At 50.4% G+C, this 22,056-nt stretch overlaps 1 protein-coding gene across 6 annotated transcripts in view; it reads left to right on the forward strand.

The window, feature by feature from the left end:
- RPH3AL (rabphilin 3A like (without C2 domains)) overlaps positions 1-22,056 on the forward strand; it is a 142,496-nt gene that overhangs the window by 113,801 nt on the left and 6,639 nt on the right. For all 6 annotated transcript variants that reach the window (XM_010958216.3, XM_074343203.1, XM_074343204.1 and 3 more), the window contains one exon: positions 8,308-8,482. In XM_010958216.3, the coding sequence (XP_010956518.2) occupies positions 8,308-8,482 (175 nt within the window). The remainder of the gene's footprint in view (positions 1-8,307; positions 8,483-22,056) is intronic.

A 22,056-nucleotide genomic window follows, 5' to 3' on the forward strand; every position in this document is an offset into this window, starting at 1 on the left:
CTACTTACTGAAAGCTGTCTTCATGGCCTTTCCCTTCGACTCACCTCCTGAGTTGGAGACACTGTTTCCAGGATCCTGCCTTCCTCTTTCTTGTTTTTCACCTGCGTTTTGCTGGAGCCCATGCTGAAGTAACTTCTTAAAAGGCAATGTGCTTAGGAAAATAGGAGTCCTTGCAAGTCTAAAGATTTCTCTGTTCTGTCTTCTTATTTGATTGATAGTTTGACTGATAGAAATGTACACGCTCAGTCTTTTAGCTCCAGTGTCGTCGCTGATAAGTCTGATATCGTTCTAATTCTGGTTTCCTTGGAGGAGACCTATTTTTTTCTTTCTGGAAGCTCCTAGGATCTTCTTTTTATGTTTGTAAGGAAGTGATTTTCTGAGTATGTGTCTATTTTACTTTTCATTTTTCCTGACTTATATTCAATAAAACCCTTTTAATCTGAAGTCTCATGTCCATCTTCAGCTCCTGGAAATGTTTTTTACTGCTGTCTTTCTGGGGAATCTATTATTAGGACTTTGACCCTTCAAGTTGAGCATTTTTGTCTCTTATTCTTTTCAGTTTTTTCTGTCTCTTTAATTTTGTGCTCCACATTCCAAATTTCTTCCTTTATTTTACATTTTTATATTTCTCCATTATATGTTTAATTTCTAGGCACCTCTTCTTATTCTCCCACTGTCCCATTTTCATAGCATGTTGTTCATATTTGATAAATGAGTCTATGTATATTTTAAGTCCCTGAGTTTAACTTTCCTACTTTACTCAGTTAATTAGCAACATATCCGATTGCTTCTTTTTTTTAGAAGTGTCTGTAGGTTGGATGTCCTGCCAGAGGTGTGGAGGCTTAAAATAACAATCATTTATTTGCTCGTGATTCTGCTGTTTGGGCTGGGCTCAGCAGGGTGGTTCTTTTGTTGGCATCTCTGGTGTCATTCATGGGCTGCAGTCATCCGGCAGTTCAACTGAGGTGGAGGTCCAGGAAGGCTCACTCCTCTGGCTGTTGGCTGGGGTGTTTTTGTTCCCCTCTGTGGCCTTTTGTCCTCCAGATACTGGGTGACCACAGCAGTGTTCCAAGAGGCTGCTGGGCCTCTCGAGACCTGTCAGAGTCACAAGTTACTTCCACTACACTCTCTGGGTCAAAGCAGATCACAAGCCTAGACCAGATTCAAGGGGTAGGGAAATAGACTCCACTTCTCGGTGGGAGGAGAGGAAAATAATTTGGGGCTGTTTTCAATCTACTTCAGCCTCCGAGGCAGCTTCTCCCTGTGTCTTAACTCGGGCTGCTAAAACAAAATAACACAGACAGTGGGCTTAGAAAACAAGAGTTTATTTCTCACAGTTCTAGAAGCTGGAAGTTCAAGACCAAGGTGCCAGCACATACAGTTCCCATTGAGAGCTCTCTTCCTGGCTTGCAGATGGCTTCTACCTCACTGTGTCCTCACACAGAGGAGAGAAAGGCAAACTCTCTGCTGTCTCTTTTTCTTTTTTTAAATTGATGTACAGTCAGTTTACAATGTTGCTTCAATTTCTAGTGTACAGCACAATGTCTCAGTCATACATATACATTCATATATTCCTTTTTCTATCTTTTGCTGTCTCTACTTATAAGAACACTAATCCCACTGTGAGGGCCCCACCCTTATGACCTCATCTAAACCTAATTACCTCCCAAAGGCCCCCACCTCCAAATGTCATCACCTTGGGGTTATGGCTTCAATATATGAATTTGGGGCTGGGGCACGGTTCGGTCCATGGCACACTCTTAAGAGCCAGTGTTTCTCTTAAGTAACCTGAGATTCTTAAAGCCTTGACATTTGGACACGTGTTCAGTAGTCTCAGATGATGGATATTTGTTGGATATCTAGCATGTGCTGGGTGCCCTGGGGGTCTCCTGGCATCATGGAATGTCTTGATCAGTTGCAGGAAACAGAAATAGGCATTCATAAGAGTGTGTGTGCATTGCAGTGGGAGACCTGCACGGTTTTGTGGAAGCTTCTGGGTATAAGTAATTTCCTAAAGGCTGGATTTCATTATCCCAGCCCAGGGAAGGAAGAAGGAACAGCAGGTACAAAGGCCTAGGGGCATGAGACAGCTTAGTGTGGTCCGGGAGTGGGAGTGGCTGTGTCTGGCTGATCCCCAGTGTGACGGGAGGGAGGAGGCGAAGATGAGGCTGGGGAGGGAGGCAGGTGCTGGCGGAGCTCTGGGGTCTTATTGGCCCTGCTGTGGAGTTTAGCTTTCCTATTAGAGTTCCTGGGAGGCCAGCACTCGTGTGTGTGTGTGTGTGTGTGTGTGTGTGTGTGTGTGTGTGTGTGTGTGTGTGTGTGTGTGTTCAGGTAATGGAATAAGGAGGGCTGTACTGTCTCTCTGCCAGGGTAGTTTGACCCTTTAAGAGATATTCAATAACAGGCCACTTCCTGTGGCTTTTCAAGACTGGAGCTTGTTAAGCAAACAGAACATGGTCTCCCTGAAGGCAGAGTCCCACGTTCTGTCCCCTGGGGACAGTTCCTTTGCTTTGCCTTCTTCCTTTGTTCATTTAGTCACTCAGGCAGCAACATTCCTGCCACGGACAGACTCCTTGCTGGGTCCTAGGAATATGGGGATGGCTCAGGCACAGCCCTGCCCTTGAAGAGCTCACACAGCCCCTTAGCTGGGTAAAGTGCTGGGGCAGCAGAACCACGTGGCCTCTGGGAGCGCAGCAGTGGCACACAAGGTGGCCCGGAAGGCTTCCTGGGGGAGGTGTCCCTGCCTCATGGAACCGAAGGTAAAGGGCACTCCAGGTAGAAGGAACAGCATGTGCAAAGGCCCCAAACTGTCCCCCTGCTCAGACCCATGGGGTGAGGGACAGAGAACATGGACACCTCACCTGAGTTCATGCAGGGCCACTCCTGAGTTGCATGGGAGGCGGAGTGAGGCAGTAACACACAGAAGGGGCAGAGCAGTGGACAGGGACAGAGGTCTTAGGCCCCCCACTCCTGCATCCTCCCCAGTGGCTGGTCCCCCAGGCCTGCCCTTCTGTCCAACAGGACCTGCCAATTACCACCTTCTCAGCCCCAGCCGTTTAGGAAATGCCTATGATTAGCGATTGTTATCATGGTAATTAAAATTCCCTGGGAACAGCTTGGCTAATATCCATCAGTATCTGCAGTCAGGTTGGCCGTGAGCTGAAATCAGAATGAAAACCTCCAAGCAGAGCACAAGGCACAAAACGGTGCTAGAGGAGGATTTAAGGCCACAACCCGCCCCTCCCCCACCCTGCAAGTAGCATGGCGACTGTGCCGGTCTTTTCTCACTAAATGGCATTTTCAAGGCTGGCTGCTTTGCTGGCCTTATCACAGCAAACCACACGTGGGGAGCAGAGCCGGGCTCTGCAGAATCTCAGGGCTTCTCCAGGAAGTGAAGGTTTTCCCATCAGTAGCCCTAGACAGGGTAGTTGGGGGGTTAATTCCCACGGAGGGCTTTTCTGGCCACTGTCCTTGGGGAGGGGGTCAGGTGTTGATGCCAGGCCTCAGGTGATGGGCTTGGATGCACAGAGCAGAAATCATGTGATTAGAAGCTACTGCTGTGAGTTTTGCAGGGTGGGGGTAGGGTAGCGAGGCGAGAGAAGGTCTGGATGGAGAGGATGTGTGTGGGCTGGCATGGGCAGGGGAAGGATTGCTGCTCAGAACTGGGATCCCTCACGCCTCACCTCCCCAATCCTGCTCTCTCATGTGGAAGGCGTTTTCCAAAACATCGACAGTGTCTTTAATGCACCTCTCCCCAGGTGTGCCCCCCATACCAGGTGATGAACCTGTGTGCTCCTGTCCCCCTGCCTCAAGGACTCAGAAAATGCTTCTCCTTTAGCTGGTCCAGGATCGCTGGCCGATCTGATCTGGTCCGGTCTCTGCCCATTGCGGCAGTGTCCAGCTCCCACCTGGACTGCAGCGCCAGCTGGAGAGAAGCAGACAGACCTGAGGCCCCGTTACAGTGAACTCACTTGCCCACTGGACCCCAGGGAGGCGCTGCAGGCCTGGCAGACCTGTGGGCCATGGCCCCTGCTGAGCATAAATATGGAGGGGAATTGTATGAAATTGACAGAAGTTTTTACAGGTCAAAAATGAATACCAAAAAAAAAAGAAAAAGAAAAAGGTTGAATATCAGCATTTTCCTGCAATTCAACCTAGTACTTTGTGTCCTGTGCTCTTTATCCTGTTTTCCAAAAGCACTTGAGTGATCAGTGTTTTTTAGAGGGGTGGTAGGGGTGGAGGGGGATCATCACAACAGGAAGTGAGGCTGGTGGCGTGGGGCCCACTGGCTGTGATGTGCCAGGGCCAGCGGGGGCAGCTGGGGCTGCGGGGCTCACTGGTGCTGGAGGAAAGACTGGGAGAGCGCGGCTGCTTGTGCTCTGAGGTGCACGTCGGGAGGGGCACAGGAGCTCGCTCTGCACCTGCTAGGCTCCCCCTCTTTATCCCTGTTTCAGTCTAAACCCACTTGATTAGTTACAAGAGCTTGGGCAAAACCCTCAGGCCACTTCCCCAGGAAGGTGACAGACTCGATGCATTAGGACACATTCCAGCTAAGAGCCTAGTTGTTCAGCCGGTGTTGAAGAAGCACCTACTATGTGTCAGGTGTGCACTAGGAGCTTAAGGATGCGGTGGTGAGCAGAGGTGCCCTGAGCCTCCTTCCTGGATGGTAGACCCTAGTGGGAGAGACAGATGAAAATAAAGGACCAATATATAAAATAGATAAACAGTAAGTTAATACTGTATAGCACAGGGAACTATATTCAATACCTTATAGTAACCTATAATGGAAAAGAATATGAAAACAAATATGTGTATGTATATGTATGACTGAACTATGGTACCATACACCAGGAATTGACACAACAGTGTAAACTGACTATACTTCAATTTTTTAAAAAAAATCATGTAAGCCAAAATGACATCTTTAAAGAACTGGTTTAAGAAAAAAAATTTAATTTAAAAAAAAAATAAAGGACCAGTGAGAAGGTGAAAGCAACCCAAGTGTCCATCAGCAGATGACTGGATGAAGAAAATGTGTACACATAAAATGGAATATGATTCAGCCTCAAAAAGGAAGGCGGTTCTGACATATGTTAATGAGCCATGAGGTCATTACGCTCAGTGAAATAAGCCAAATACTGTGTGTGCATCAAAAAGACAAATACTGCATGATTCCACTTCTGTGAGGCATGCGGAGTAGCCAGACTCACAGACACAAAGGAGAATGGTGACCAGGGGCTGGGGGGAGAAGGGGAGGGGGAGTTGTTTGATGGGTGAAGTTTCAGTTTTGCAAGATAAAAAAGAGTCCTGGAGAGGGGCTACCCAACAGTGTGAGTGTGTCTAACACACTAACTGCACACTTTGAAATGGTTATGGTGATAAACTGATAAATTTTCTGTGTATTTTAACACAATTAACAGCACTGTGTGGGGTCCCCACCCCCACTGAAGATACTTAGTGCCCCGCTGGGGATTTGACTTTTCTTCCTGGAGGGCAGTCTGATGATGTACGTCATCGTATAAATGTACACACATCCCTTGACTGGCAGTTCCGCTCCTGGAGGTATTTCTAAGGTGGTAACCGACACCTGTCTGACGATGGGTGAGCCAAGATGATCGTTGCCACACTGTTCATAAGAGTGAACAACTGGAAACAATTTAAATGTCCACCAGTGAGGGGTTGAATGAATTAAGTTTAATAAATCCAAGCTATGGAACCATAGTTTTGGAGGGAGGGTATATAGCTCAGTGGTAGGGTGTGTGCCCAGCATGCACAAGGTCCCAGATTCAAGCCCCAGTACCTCCACCAAAAGTAATAAATAAATAGATAAATCTAAATACCCCCTCAAAATTTTTGTTTTGTTTTAAAAAACTTTAAAAACAGACCCATAGTTTCATGTGGCGACTATTACTTATTAACACAAAACAACTGCTAAGATATATAGTTAAGTATCATATAATCGCATCTACATGATCCTAGTCTTAAAAAAGAGAGAAAGAAAGAAACAAAATTGTGTATATGCCCAGGAAAGAGCGTAAGAAAATCCACAGCACAGTGCTAAGCAGGGCTCTGTCTGTGTGGTGAGGTTACGAGTGACTTAGATTTCTTTCTTTTGCGTTTTTGTTATTGTCCTAATTTTGCATGCCGTGTATGTATTTCTCTGGGGAAAAAAAGGCAAAGCAGCCTCCTTGGCGGGGGTCAGGGAGGCAGCGCGGTGCCGGTCCTAAAACCCCCCAGGCCCCACCATCCACAGCGGGCTCCGGAGGGCCGGCTTCTTGTGGTCCCCAGAGGCCCAGTCCATGTCAGGGGACAGGAGGCTGGCGTGCTCGGGGAGGGCAGGCCAAGCCAGCACTGACGGACGCGCAGGCCTTGGCTTAGCAGAGGGGGGCTGACCGAGCCCCTCGCCAGCCCCCGTGGCCTCTTAGGCTTGGGCACCTGTTCTCACGAGCCACGCAGCAGCTCTGCAGGGACAAGGTGACCTTGGCAGCAGCTGCTTGTGTGTTTCCTCACCCTACTTGGCACTTCTGTGGCCTCTAGGCATCCAGACACTTAGTGTCCATGACAGTGATGTCTGACCCGTGAAAGAGTCAACCCTCACTCAACCACAAGTTAGTGAGTCCCTACTCTGCATCTGTAAACTGTTGGGATGAGGCTCGGGGACCTCCTGTGTGGAGTAGAGGCCAATGGAATGGTGGGCCGGCCTTGGGCGCATTGCTTAACTTGTCAGAGCCTCAGTTTCTCCGTCTTGAAAGTGAGGATAATAATAGAGCTTCCACAAAGCACTCTTATCAAACCAACGCCTCTGGGAATGGGAGAGGAGACTTCTGAATTTTGCACTTTGTGAATTTTAGATCATGTGCATGTGTTACCGACTCAAAAAAAGTAAACACATACTGTAGAGGGGCTGTGAGAGGATCCGAAAGAGTTTTCCGAAGGCAGCTCCATGAAGCCTTCATCCAACCAGATGGGTTCTGTGTTATCCCGGGGCCACACAGAAAAGCAGGCCCTTCTGCACAGGGAAGCTGGGAGGGAGGGCTGAGTGAGTCGTGCCAGGGATAGGATTTGGACCCAGTGGCCCTGTACCTGGCATTCTGGAGCACAAAGAGGCGATGCTGTCTCCTTGGAAAGATAGGTACGCCTCACTCCACAAGTGAAGCGTAAGTGCTGTGCAGTTAAGGTTGTGCACGCCCGTTACTAGGATGGAGTTTCTTTAGGAAACCTTGCTGGGTAAATTCTAAGTGGGAAGCACTGTACATCCTTTCACCCTGTTGGAGAACCCTGTACACATTGGTAGATTAAAGGCTCTGAGAAGTCCTGCAGTTACAGAGCTTGGTTTAATGTAGTGTTTCCCAGGGTACATGATTGGGAACTCTTTTTTTCTTTTTTTCTTTTTTTCTTTTTTTTTTTCCTTTCTGTTTTTGGCCTGACCCCTGCTGACATCCTATAGAACCAATGTGGTGCAGAGGAAGTTTGGGGAGTGGGAAACACTGTTATCTAGAGATTCAGGGCAGACTCTGGCCTTCTGATTTTAAATTCTCCCTTTTGAGCAGGGAACTTGGTCCCCTGGTTGTAAAGCTGCGCACGTTAGTCAGATGAGAGGAGAAGGATGACAGCAACGATCATGGTCACCAAGTCTGTCGAGTGGCTGCTCCGTGCCCAGCACCAGGCTGTGGGAATTTACATTCATTCACGAGTCTGGTACTCATGGCCGCCCTGGGAGACAGCGTCGTTCCCCGCTCCCACCAACTGATGCTGAAACTGAGGCTCAGGAAGCTTGATGCATCCAAATCTTAGGGCTGCAGGGTGAGGATTCAACCCCAGCACATCTACTCTGAACCACCAAGGCTTCCTATTCTCAGAAAAGGTCACATCCTCCCTTCACACTCTTCTTACCAAATATCCTGAGTGCATTTCCTTCATCAGAAAAGAGGTTACAGAGTGTTTGGCGCTTTCTGAAGTAGGGTTAAGGGACCCTTATCTCCATTGCTGCTCTGAATTCTAATCTGTGGCTCTCTCTGAGACGTCTGTATCCCCTGCAGAGATGATCTCATCTGAGAAGCTCTCCAAGACCACGGCCAAGCCAACCATGGCCAGCCCAGCCCTTCCTCTAGCCTCTTGTCTCTCTACCCAGAGTCTCGAGGGGAAGGGGCTGGCAGGAGGAATGCAGGTGGCTTCCTGAGCACCTTCTGGGTGCTGTGCACAGTGCCCAGCACGTTCTAGCAGGAGGGGAGAGTGGGCTGGCTGAGAGCACAGTACAGGGAGGGCTGTTCTGCATCCTGTACTCTGAGCAGATGTCTCCCCACCCAGGTCTGGAAGAGGTCAGGGGCCTGGTTCTACAAAGGACTCCCCAAGTACATCCTGCCCCTGAAGACCCCCAGCCAGACTGATCACCCCCACTTCCGACCCTTGTCCGTGGAGCCAGCCGAACAAGAGCCCCGAAGCACTGAGACCAGCCGCGTCTACACATGGGCCCGAGGGAGAGGTAAGTCTCTTTGCCCCCTGTCCCGAGACAGCAACCAACATTTGTGCTGTCAGCCAGCTGAGCAGTGCCATGGGTGCCAGGCCAATGCCCACCACACCTCCATGTGCTCACACTGGTCTTTGTCCTTGGTGCCCTTGGCCTCCCCCAACCTGTACCACGTGGGCAGCTGGACCTCAACAGGGTGCTTGCTTGCAGTGGGAGGGTCCACTGGAGGCCAACCAAGCACTAATTTGGGGATGCTGTGAACAACACTGTGGATCTTTGCAGAAATGCGATGTCAATGGAGGTTTTTTGCAACGTATGAAAATGCATCTTTCCAAAGCAGGCCTGTACCATCTCTTCTCAGCGCTTATCTTGTGTCTCAGGAAGGGGGGAACTTCTGGCTTTCCTGGTCCTAACAGCAAAGGACTGTTGTGCCTGGGGCCCCTTGGTATTTGCGGTCGCTGCTCTGATGTGGGTGCATCTCCCAGCTTCTCCCCTGATCCCAGCTCCTCCCCTGATTCCAGTTCCCTTCACTTGGAAGACAAAGGGTCATCAATAGATATAGCCATGAACTTTTCAGTCCACAGAGCCATTCAGGGAAATATATTGATGTCTCTGAGGCAGGTTCCTTTTCTTCCTCCTTTCAGTTTTCTTTGTTAATTTTTAATTACATCAGCATACACAATATATTGTTAACAAGTTGATCAATTCAAAAGTCTATGAAAAAGTAAAATCTCTTCTGCCTGCTCTCGTCTCCAAACCCCTTTCTCCTTGTTCCTACCAACATATACTTGATATAGGATTGTTTTGTTTTGTTTTTAGTTTAACAACAAAAGTAGGTGCAAACATTATGCTGAGTGAAAGAAGCCAGACACAAAAGGCCACATTGTATATGATTCCATTTATATGAAATGTCCAGAAAAGGCAAATCCATGGAGACAGAAAGTAGATCAGTGATTGTCAGGGGCTGGGGAAGATGTGGGGCAATGGGGAGGGACTGTTAATGGGCATGGGAATTCTTCTAGAGGTGGTGTAAACGTTCTGGAACTCAATAGTGGTGATGGTTGCACGACTTGATGGATATTCTAAAACCACTGAATTGCGTACTTTCAAAGAGTGAATTTTATACTATACGAATTATATTTCAATTTAAAAACTTCGTAAGGAAGCTAGAGGATAGTTGAACAAAAAAAAATTTTTTTTAAAGAAGAGCAAGGGTAGTGGGAGGAGTTGCCTGACCAGATGTTAAAGATTGCTATACAGTTACTATAATCAAAAGAAACAGTAGAGTATTGACACAAATAGAATATTTATTTATAAAGATAATGGCACAGAAAAGAGAAATAACAGACCTAAGGATGTATGGAAGCTAAACATAGGTAGCTTTTCAGTTCGGTGGGAAAATAGCAGGTTTACTTAACAGCCAGGGCTAGCAGAATTAGATTTTCCATGTGTATCCAGAAACACGTTGAAGACAGATTAAAGATCTGAATGTTAAAAATAACACAATGAACGTATCAGAGAAGACTGGAGGTGTTTCTTTCCTCTGTGTTAAGCTCAGAGAGCTGCTGGCACTCTGGTACCTTCAGGACAGGTGGGCCGACTGCCTGGGTTTGCTACTCTCTCTCTCCTCTGGACACTGTGTGTTGATTTTGGTCAAGGATTTCCCTGCAGACCCCCTGGTGAGCCCTGACAAGCTTGCTCATAGCAGGACCTTTATTCTTTCTCTAGGATGGGGTGGAAAAAAGTGTGATCTGAGTTCTTCCTGGTGATGGCCCTGGATCTGACCTGTCTGCCTCTGGGGAGAGGTCTCCACTCTGCCACGCAATCAGTCCAAAAGGGGTGTGTGTTCCACACTACTTTCCCTTGGCAGATCATGGCTCCAAGTTTATGGCGGCAATAAATATAGTCAGTTTTGAGCACTCCCAGGTGTCTTTGTACCCCTGAGAAATGTAAGATATATATGGTGGAACCAGTATGGTCAGCTCTTGGCTCTTAAATCCCTTTAGAGTTGGACCCACCTCTTCTACAGGCTTCTTTCCTTTCAGCTGGATTCTCACCCTTGGGCTGTGTATGGAAATATATTTACTGGGAGCAGGGGTTTTAATCTGGCATATTTGAGTAATAAGAGATTACATGTTTTTCCTCCTACCCTAGAAAGCTTAGAGAAGGCAACCGCAGGTTTGTTTCAGCAGCTCAGAGACATCAGAACAGATGTCTTTATAGTTCTTGTTCTTTCCCTCATGGTCACAAGATGGTTGCTACAGTTCCAGCCATCACTATAAAGAAAAGAAGAAAGATCAAAGAGGAGGCTTGAAAAATTAAACTTTTAGTTTCTGCAGCCTTGCATTATAATAGAATCAGGCTGGTGCTTGTGCTGGTGGAGCCTGATTCCCTAGTGACAGAGAGCTAAACTTACCTGTTACTACTGAAAAAGAAAAAATTCTCTTATTTGCAGATGACGTAATTATGTGGAAGTTTTTCTCAGATAGGACTTTGTGCTTCTCTGCCTCCAATGCCAAGGATGCTTAACCTGATGGGGCTTGTTTTCCTCAGCCCCGAGGGCTGTGACCTGGAGGCAGCCCTGTCCTGGGTCTGCTCTGTGGTGGTCTATCCGGCCTTTGCCTGTTGTAGCTGAGCAGCTGAGACCAAGTAGGGTGGAGGCTGAAGCCCCAAGTCTTGAGTCCATACAGAACTCTGAGGGTTTTTTTTTTTTTTTTTTTTAGGACATGTGTCCTTTTCTCAGTCAGGAACCGGAGAGCCAAGGTTCCTAGGAGACTGACCCCTGGATCAGTGAGGCTTTGCTGCATTTACCTCTCTCAGGGAGCCTGGGGTCAGGTGTAGGGGGCCTGTCGTCATCTAAAGTTTTCACCACTGCCCTGCAAACTGGCTGGATCAGGGAAGCCTTTCCATTCTGTCCTCCCCTCAAGACCCCAAAAAGCCCCAGCTAAGCACAGGCAGGTGCCTTGAGCACCCAGTAGCCACAGGGCAAATTCACTTTCCCATCCCCACTGGGGCCTGGATAACAGTCCCTCCCCAGGATTCTCCGCAGGAATCCTTACCGCCACCACCCCACCGCCCTCTGTCATCCCCCTGAGCTCTGCAACACAGGCTTCCTGGGTGGAATTGAGCAGAATTACATACTGGTTCATCTCAAGGTCTGTTCTGGAAAAGTACTTCGAGGTTTTGGGTTTATTCCATTTGCGTAGCTTTAGGAAAATTTTATTCCATTTGGGTAGTTTCATTATCACTTTATTGGCTCTCTAGATTAAAAAAAATGTTTTTTTTAAATCCTAAACTGTGTTGCTGTTTGCAGTCCAGTGAAAGCAAGCTTTGGGGTTGTCTGGGTTGAGTGGTCTCATTCAGCTCAGCTACAAATGTTTGCCTGGGGCCACCCTTCGCGAATGACCCCTTGGCCAGCCCGTCCGCCCCCATGCTGCCACCTCCGTTCCCTCCGGAGAAGCTGAGTTCTTGGTGCTGCGTTGACCTCAGCCAGAGCTCTGTGACTCATGGCCATTGTCTCATCTGATGCTCAGAACAGCCTATGGGGCAGCTACAGATGTGAAACCGACTCTAAGTGATGGATGAGGAGGGAGATGCCTACCCAAGGTCACAGAGGCCAAGAGGGTGTGGGACCCAGGCTTCTGAATCCCAGCCCACGCTCCTCACCTCTGAGTGTCATGTGGAGTAAAGCTACTGCCCAAATCACCACACATTCTGGCTTTACCCTTTCGGACTTGGTTGGAGGGTTTTTGGTTGCCAGGAACAGAGACCACCAAGGCCGGCTTAAGTTAGGGGGTTGCTGCTTGGCTGCTGAGGAAGGTCTCCCAGAAGCCGGGATGGAGAGGAAGGCTTTCGAGGCCTGTGGGGATGAGAGGCTGCTTCTCAGGGAACTTGGGATGAGCTCCATTCCCCAGCGTGCACTCTGCCGCAAGTCTGGCTGCCCTTCAGTCTCAGCCTCTGCTGCCACTCTCAGGACCCCACATCCACACCTGGGGAGGACATGACTGGCCCAGGCGCCTCCTGTGCAGGCAGCCCTTTTTGCATCTAGCCTGATCAGACATTATAGATGGTGTGGCCAGTTAGGCCCAGTTGTGGCTGCTTTCCCCAAAAACAGAGCTGGGACAGAGTAGGGGGAATTTGTGTCTCCTGATCAATAATCGCTGAACCACAGAATTGGGCATTTTGTATCCGACAGGGTAGTGAGCTCCCTGTCACAGGGAGCATTCAAGCAGAGGCTGGATATATGGTAGGGATACTATGGTTCAGAAAATAGGGGAAGCTTACTATGGGCTTGTTACTGTATACCCAGAGTTATGCCCCCATGTTGTGCCCAGCACTAGGGGGATGGGGACACATTCTATGTCCCCAGATCGAGGAAGCCACGTGGCCCACGAAAACTTTGAACCTGAGACCTCTGTCTCATTAGCACAGAGCTGCAGCCGACTGAGCTAATAAGCAGTTGTGTGGCAGCCGTTTTTCCATCAAACGCGTAAGCCGTTTCCTGACTTCTTAACGCAGTGGGCTATTTATACCAGTAAATCCGTTCATTCCTAATGAGCCACAGTTGTGGATTGTAAAATGTTTTATTTTCAGACAGGATTGCTCACTGCCCAGAGCCAGTTGCTGCTGTGCCACCTTCCTTCTTTCTCTGTTCCTGAGAAAGTAACATTTTGGAAGCTCCTCGGGGCGTTCAGCTGCCCTCTTCCACCTCACCATTCACCTCCAGTGTTTCCCCCGCAGACTCGGGACTCGCCGTTTCTGTCACATCAGCCTGGCCGTGGTGCGTGAACTCCCTGCATCTTCGGAGCAGCTGGGAGTGTGTGCTGCGTGCAGGGGGCCAGGCTGGCTGAGGCTTGGAGAAGGAGGCAGAGCAAAGCAGGAGGGCTTCCATGTTCAGAGTGGGGATGCCATCTGTCCTTGGTGGGTTGGACTTTTGCCGGTGTTAGAGGTCGCAGCTGGTGGAACGGTGACTCGATCTGGCTCACTACTTTATGTTCAACTTTATTTAAATGTGGAGAATTCTCGTTTAAAAAAAAAAGGATTTGGGGCTTCTTTTTTGAAAATCAGAAGGTCTGGCGATACCACCCCTCCCTGGGAAAACTGGACAGGCAAGTGGCAGCATCTCCCTTCACCCTAGGCTGGCAGTCTCTGGTCTGCTGCAGTCCCCACCCCTCCCTATTGTCTCTCACACTCTGATCATCACCCCTGCTGGGTTATTAAGAAGAAAGTGAAATAGTTCTTGTTTCCACATCCCTGTGAAGGAGAGAGAATAGAAGTTAGACCAACAGGTACACCTGTTGCCAAAAAAAAAAAAAAAAAAAGTGGGCACACGTCTCTTTGGAAGTGAGGGTTTCTTATATCTAGCCCACCTCACTCACTGACCCTTCCATCTGACCAGTGGAAGGCCAGAGCCTGACCATGTCACATCTGTGCATCCATACTCCTAACCTTGACCCCACAACTCCTGCCCTTAGTGGCTCTGTGCCTTCTATGAGGTGACCCACCATCATCACCCCCAGGGCCTCACCAGTAAGGGCTTAAAAGGTCAGCCTTGCAGAGCATCTGAGTTTTAATAGGGTACCCCCTCCGCGACCCAGGGCAGGAAAACTTTAGTCTTTAGAAGTCCTTCTTCCTCTCTGGGCCTTGGTTTCCCCACGAGTAGGACGGGGATGACAGGGGTCAGGACAGAGGGTCCGTTCTCTTCCAGCTTTCCTATCTGACAGTTCCAAATCCAAGGGGATGAGGAGGAATTTCTGCAGGTGATAAAGCAGCTCCCAGCCCACACACTGAGGCTGCCTCTGCTGGAAAGATCAGCCCTATTTCAGCAGCGGCCCCACCCTCGTCGTGTGCATGCACGCGTACACAAACACACACATACACACACACACACACACACACGCAGTCCTGGTATGTGCTGCCAGTGCAATCCCATCAAACCGCCCAGCACCCCCTCTCCTAAATCCCCCGCCCCCGCCCTGCACACTGTGCTTGTGCAATGGTTGACTAAGCGCTTATGAACCACCTGAGTCTTCCTTTCACGGCCCTGTCCCCAGGATCGCCTCTTCTGCTTCATTATCACCGTTCCTTTTACTCCCTGCATGGGTTCTAGAGTCCCAGGGAGCTGAAAGTGCCTGAGATTTTTTTATACGTAAAGAAAATAGAAACCACCAAATACGCACAGGCAGATGTGAGCCAGAAAGCACTGTTTGGAGAGGAGGGAGGAGAGGCTGCCTTTGAGCCACCTGAGCAGGGTGCTGTGTGTCCAGCCTCGCACCCTGAAGGCCATTAACCCCGGGCTTCGTGATGTAGGTCTGCTGTTTGGGTCCAGAAAATAAATAAACCAAGATGTCATAGTTGGACAGTCCCATCTATGGCTCCCACTAGCCATTTAGGGACAGGAACGCCATCCATCCCCCCAGAGGCAGGAGAAGGGGGTGGTATGGTGCCAAGTTGCCCGAGTCCCCTGTGGGCCCCTCGGGGGCAAACGCTGACAGTTGGTCAGTTGTGGGTCCTCCGTGTGACCACCACTCCTCCAGGCTCAGCTGAGGGCTTGCGTACCATTTGCCTGTGGGTCTGTGCAGGTGAGAGGCAGGCCCCTGGCCTCAGATGCCACTGACTGCAGCCTGTGCCGGGCGCTGTGAGTTCATGTAATTCCCCCGACACCTGTGTCAGGGGGAGTCCTGTTGTCCCAGTCTATAGAAGGGGAAACTGAGGCCTGGAGAGGTGAGATAACTTGCACTGTCATCTTGACGTGGGCAGAGCGAGAAATCCCCACAGTTTTCAAGAAACTGCCCTTTCCCTAAGTCTCAGGGAAAGAGGCCTGGCCACGTCTTGCGTGGCTGTGTTTTGAAAGAGAAGCCCATGCATTACTAATTTGTCTTGACCTTAAGAGCCCTTGGCGAAGCCAGACATGAGCTCGATGCTGGAGTATGTGAATGGAGGGGCTGCCCCCAGAACATAAGCCCTGAGCATCCAGGAGCCGCTATTATCCCCACTGCTGCACCCCACCCCTGCCCCCAGCCCCACTCCTGCCTGTCCCAGTGTCTTGGCTGGCCTGGGGGTTGATTTCCCCAGAGCAGAAGGCCCTCATTAGCTGCACCACAGAGGTCAGGGGATGATTGTCCCTTCTAATTTGTCCAAACCCAGTGACAGCCTCAGCTGATTGGATGACTCCAGCTGCAAGGTGCAGTCTTGGGACTCCTTACTCCTCCTCTACACCCCCAACCCCCATCTGAGCTGAAACAGGAAAGCAGGGCCCACTCCACCCCCCACCCCCGCTAGCCAGCTTCAGTTCAGCGGATGTCCATAGAGCTCTTACCATGCGCAGTACAGCCCAGCCCTCTCCAGCCGCTCATCTGTCTCACCGTGTGAACCTACAACTTAATTCCAACCACTCTAAATGTCTTGGCTTTCGGGGACCTGGGTGAAGTGCGTAAATCTGGGCCCGCCTGCCTCATCTGACTCCAGTAAAGCCCTCGGAAATAACAGTGCTGGCTCCACTCAGCTCAGCGGCCCTCTCCCCCTGCCCCTCACCCCCACCCCTGCCTCCTGTCCATCAAGGGGTGGAGGCCGGCCTCTAGGGTGGGGCTGGGCTGATTTCCACTTGCTGGTCCAGGAGCGGCAGCAGAGGCTGGGAAAGTCAGTCTGCGCAGTGACCTTCATATAGGAAGGAGGTGCCAGGCTACCTCTGCCTCAGTTGCCCCCGGGGTCAAGGCAAAGCTGGCAGCCCCTCCCCCCACCCAGGCTCTGAGATCAGACCCCATGGGCCTGAGCAGGGGCTAAGAATCCAGCCCAGGTTAGGGAACCTGAGGGACAGAGCCCAAGGCCAAGAAGGCCAGACTCTGAGGAAATGTGACAGAGAGACAGAGATAGAGGGGCAGACATGTGGAAGGACTGGAGAGTAAGCAAAACTGACAAAAATGGAAAGAGGAACCAAGAGACAAACCCAAGAAGACTCAGAACACGCAGAGACACAAAGATACACAAGAGACAGAAAGAAAGAAGAGAAACAAAGGCAGAGAGAGATTTTTTTAAACCATCAGAAAAAGAGGCACAAAGAGTTGAAGTCAAAGGCCCAGAGACACCCAGAGACAGAAAGAAGGACAGAGAGAGTACTGATGTAATGAGCAGATGAAGGCGTGTTTTGTCTCCCAGCAAAAGAGCTGGCAGAGGATACTCACCCGCTTGGCTTCATTTCTGCCATAAATCAGAAGCAATAACCCGCCAGAGAGAAACAGTGCAGAACACACTCAAGACATACCAGCCCCTCGTCCTCTAAGTGCCTGCACCAGGAGCCTTCCTCTTGAGTCCACACAGCTGACCTGGCCCCAGAGAAGCCTACAACCTGGCCTTTGCCTTTTCTGTACTCTTTCAGGGGTGCCTGGCACACCCTGGGCCCAGCATTTCTATCTATTGAAATCATACCATCTTTAAATCCCATCTCTTCCAGGAAGCCCTCCCTGACTTCTCCTTTCCCTAAACACTCTCCACTTCCCTTCCAGAGTATCATGTTCTCTCTGGAAGGAGCTGTTCTTATTTCCCATCCATCTGTCTCCCATTCTATCTGGAGCTCCTTCAGCCAGAGCAGGACCACAGGATTTCACTGCTGGCAACTATATCACTATTGATCTGAGGATTCGTCTTCATTATCTGGTGCCTCTTGTCTGTCTGCAGGCCCCAAGGAGGGAGTTAATTAAAATCAATGGCTAATGAATAAGCAAACACAGGAAACCTTCCACTCCCCAACTCTCAACTTCCGGCCTGGACTGTTCTGTCCCTGCCAAGGTCCCTGGTGGCAACCTGGAAGAGGGGGGCCAAGGAAGGGAGGCTCCCTGGGCCCTTCACTGTGACTAACCTGTGACTGTTCCCACCTCAGAGACAAGGAAACGAGGCCCAGGGTGGTCAGGCATCTAGGCAGCGAGGGTCATCCAGATCTAACTCGGGCCTAGGAGGGAGGGGGGAAGGATGAAGGGCTCTGAGCCTCTCTGGCTCCACGGAGCCCATCCCAATGAGGACAAGCCCCCTAGCCTTGGGGCCACCTTTCTCCTTATCCAGACCATGACTCGGGCCCTGGAGGGAGTTTCCAAAACAAAAGAAGAACCCATCCTCAAGCCTCCAGTTTGGAAGAGGAGAAGGTTTTGTCTGAGCTGGGCGTTCCACCCCGCACCCCCTCCAGGGCCCACTCATCCCACATCCATGGCAAGCAGCTTCCAACAGCCCCTCCCTCCACTAGTCTGTCCCTGGCTCAGGCTGAGGCCACCATTGCCTGGCTCATCCCACTTGAGTGTCCTTCTGAGAGAGGCTGCAGGCACCTGCTTGGTGGAAGGCCCGGCCCAAGCTGGCTCGCCACCACCTTGCTGACTGCGGTCCAGCCCCTCTCTCTCTGTGCTGTCCTGTCCTCTCCTGGGGAGGTTTTTTCAGGAAATAGTCAACAAGTATTTACTGAGTGCCTGCTTGGCCCAAGGCCCAGTGTTGGGGGCTGAGGGAAGGAGCCAGACACCGATTAAGAAGTGGCCCTGCCCTCAAGGTTCCTGGGACAGTTGGGGAAGTTGAGGCAGGCATTTGGAATAAAAGAAATGCAGTACCAGAGGGTGTCTGACAGGGGCCAGAAGAGTTGTGGGGAGAGTAAGGGAGGGCCTGTCTTCCTCCCTTCCCTCCCCAGGGCTGGACTTTCCAGTAGAGGTGCTATTTGGATGGGTACCTGGGGGGGTGAATTGGAATCTAATTTTTAAAAATATTTAGAGGCTTGTCAGGCTTTTCAAACTTGAGATGCCTTTTGTCCTACTTGATCTTACTGTATTGGTAGTTGTTATTGTCTCAATTTTATAGCTGAGAAGACTGAGGTTCAGGGAGATGAAGGTGTTGGTCCAGAAGTGCCCAGAGCAGAGCTGGAATTCCCCGCTAGTTGTTGGGGGTAAACCAGCTGTCTGTCACCCACGTGGCAGCCCCTGCCTCTGACAGGAAAGGGCATGTCTGGGAGACAGAGGACAAACTGGCCTGCCTGGAGGGGAGTACTTCTGAGGGACCATAGCCTTTAGGATGAGGCCAGACCAGGGGGTGCCCTACATCCTAGGTGAGGAGGAGAGAGCAGAGATTCAGCAATAGATAAGCCTGGGTTCAAGTCCCAGCTTTGCGTCCAGATGGCCTCTGAAGGCGTCTAGTGCCTTCGGTGTCCTATGAAGCACAACTTGGAAATCTAAGCTTCCCTGGAAAAGGCAAGTCCATCCCTGTGATGTTGGCCTGAGCACCAAGCATGGTGAGCCCAGAGACCAGCCCCAGGCCAGGTGTTGTGGACCCTGAGCTCAGGATATCTACCTCAAATAAAATAGCTCCCATCTGTCAAGCACCTACTGCATGCCAGACACTGCCTGTGGTACCTCTGTTAATGCTCAGGAAAGCCAAGGAGAGGATCCATCATCCCCTTATTTCATAGGTGGTCCTGCAGAGCACAGAGAGGTAAGGAAACTGGCCCAAAGTCACACAGCTGGCAAGTGGCAGAGCCAGGACACTGTCTAACTGAGAGTGGTGCCTCTTCACCACCCCCATCTCTCCCTCCTGCTGCCACCAAACCTAGTCCTAGACTTAGGTGGCATCTCAGTGGGATTTCAGGCTGCCAGCCTGGCCCTGCTTGCAAGTGTGGCAGCCCTCGCCTGTCCCAGTGGGGACGGCTCTGTGACACTTCTCTGCAGCCGCGCCAGCCTGGTGGGCTGAGTAAGGCTAATTGGGGATGTCTCTGCATTCCCCAGGGCCTTATCATCTTTCCTTTACGTTAAAAAAAATTTTTTTGTTTTTAGTATGCAAAATTTTCCACCATCTGCTTTGCTTTGGCAGAATGTTTGCTGAAAATATCTCTTCCTCTCTAATTCCCATAATTTCTGGGGGCTTTGGGAGCCTCCAAGCAGAGCAGCAGCAGCTCATAAGGGCCTCCCAAGCTCACAGGCTGCTGGCTGTCCCTGTGCCAGGCAGGCGGATGTTGTGTGGCCCAGAAGTCACCTCTCCCCGCCTCTCAACCAGAGAGGGACATTGGGTCTCCCCGCTAATGGAAAAAAGCTGACCTGACGTTGAATCCTAGGATTCAGACCCAGAATAGCTGCCTAGGTTGGCCTCTTTTTGTGTGTGATGAAGCCCTGAGAGGTGCCCCCAGGGTCACAAAAAAGGATGATGGCAGAGCAGAGCCAGGAAGCGGGTCCCCCAAATCCCAATGCAGTGCTGTGAGGTCAAGTGGCTAGCATCCTGCCTGTCCTCTGGATCATCCCAGGCAAGGTGTCTCCACAAGACAGCAGCTGCCACACATGTCCTTTGAAGCAATCAGGAAAGATTTTTCAAAAGGGAAGACTTCCCCCCACCTTCATGTACCAAAACTCTGAGTTTCCATGGTGATAGTCAAATTGCAAATCCATCCAAGAGTGAGCCAGGGGGAAGAAAAAAGCTGGCCCATCCCCAGAGAAGCGGGCCTGGCTGGCGCTGGGACTGTCCGCTGCAGAGGATGAGAGCTGGGCAGAGTGGGGCAGCCCTGCTGGGGCAAGATGGGAAAATCTCAGTGATGCCAGGTCCCCAAGCGAGTAGTTTAGGGGCTCAGGCCCCTGCAGTGGGTGAGGCCCCCCTCCTCCCTGCCTTGTGGCAGAGCCCCAGTGAATCGATTTAGTGATACCTCCTTCTTGGGGAAGCTATCAGGACAGTCTTCTCCCTGGTGTTTTCCCATCTTCAGTCTGAAAAAATCAGGCAGAATACAAGCGCTCACCACTGACCGAGCCATCCTAGACTGAGTCTTTGGGGAATTAGAGGGGAAAAAAATCAGCCTTCAGACACACGGTGCTTCGCTGAGGATGGAAGAGCAAGGGCCAAAAGATTTATGAGCCTAAAAGCTTTGTTAATAGAACTGGAGGATTTACGATCACAGCTGCTGTGCAGGGAGAAAGGTGGCAACAGTAATCAAATGGCAAATTAGCCAAGTTTTCAGTTTTACGGTGACATTTGGAGGGAGAGGAAGAAGAAAAACTTCTTCCTTTGCCACCGGAGGAGTATTTGGGTAAATGGCGTTTGCATTGGGCTGTGTCCAGGGATGCTCTCAGCAGTGTCTCCTCAGTGTGTTTCTTTCCCGCTGACAGTAAGTGCCAAGGCCAGGCGTGGACACTGCCGGCTTCCTTTGGTTTATTCCTTTCGAGTGGGGTTTATTGGAGTGGATTAGAAATGGGATTGGGTTTGCACCACAAAGACCTCTAAGCAGAGGTCTGGTCCCCTGCCTCAAATCCCAGACACAATGAGCCAAGATGCTTGAGCCGTGGGAGATGCAGCCAAAAGGAACAGGTCGTCGGCTGGCTGGCTCTCTGCTCTGTGATGCCTTTGTGAGCTCTGTTGTCATCTGGGGCTGTTCCCTGCTTCCATGACTATGGCCCTTTGGAGCCTATAAAAGGAGACAAAGAACAAGCCAACCGACTGTCACTTGGGGAGGTTTATTTTTTTCTAAACCTTGCATAGCGTTGGCACCACGTGGGAATGAGGCAATATGGCGCCCAGACCCCACCTCCAGGGTTGACACTTTGGATAAGATATACTCCTCCCAGTAAAAAATGATCCCCCAATCTGGCACAGCACAGTCTTCTTACAATTTAAGCCCACTCCGTGACCACTTTCGTGTGACCATGTACAACAGATGACAGAACAGGGAGCAGAGTGAAGAGATGGGGTGAATGAGTGGCCATAGTAACTCACGTCCTGGCACGTCCTTTCCCATCATCTGCTTTCAGGCTCTTGGTATGCTGTGCCCCGTGACATCTGCTCATTAGCACCAAAGGATCCAGTATTTATTTCAACCCTGTGGAGCCCCATGTCATGTCCGCCTACCACTCCCCTCACTGCCCCCAGCCCCATGTTCCCTACCCCACCCCAGAATTATGAAGATCCTGCATATCAACCATGGGGGAGATGGAACGTTCCAGGAAGAAGGACTGAATTATCCAGAAGCATCTCTATCAGAGAGATGGGGAAACCAAGGTGGAGATTAGTCACCATGTCCCCCACTGCTTAACAGGCTGCTGGATCCCCCTTCTGCTGAGAGGAGGGGGCAGAAGCCGCCCTGATTCCTTTACAGCTGCCCCAAGGGAGCTGTGGGCTGCTTGCTGCCTCCTCCCCACCTCCCACTCCCTTTGTCTGGGGACCCACAGGGTTGGCGTTTAGCTAGTCAGTGAATGAGTCAAAAATACGTAAATGCTTATAATAAAACTGATGCCCATAGAGTCAGGTCTCAGCAGATTCATGACCAAAGAACCCCAGTCCAAGACCTAAAAAAGCAATTGCAAAATAAGTCAGTCCTTTACTCGCATTTCTCAAATACGAGGAAGGGGGCATGTGGACCACAGTCCTTCCTGTCCCCATCTCCCTTTGATTCTACATCACAAAAGCCCAGAAAGCCAAAGTAGAACTCTTCCTTGAAGGCAAGAAGGGAAAGAAACAGAGCAGAAAAGGCAAAATCCTTGAGCAGACAGAGGAGGGCAAAGCTGGAAACAATCCAGTTAGCATCTCGTGTGCCCCACCCCCAGGGATCATGCTCTCCAGGAGAAGCACGCCAGCCTCGTTCGTGGTATAGTTTG

Source organism: Camelus bactrianus, chromosome 16 (assembly GCF_048773025.1).
Source record: "Camelus bactrianus isolate YW-2024 breed Bactrian camel chromosome 16, ASM4877302v1, whole genome shotgun sequence".
Classification (NCBI taxonomy): domain Eukaryota; kingdom Metazoa; phylum Chordata; class Mammalia; order Artiodactyla; family Camelidae; genus Camelus; species Camelus bactrianus.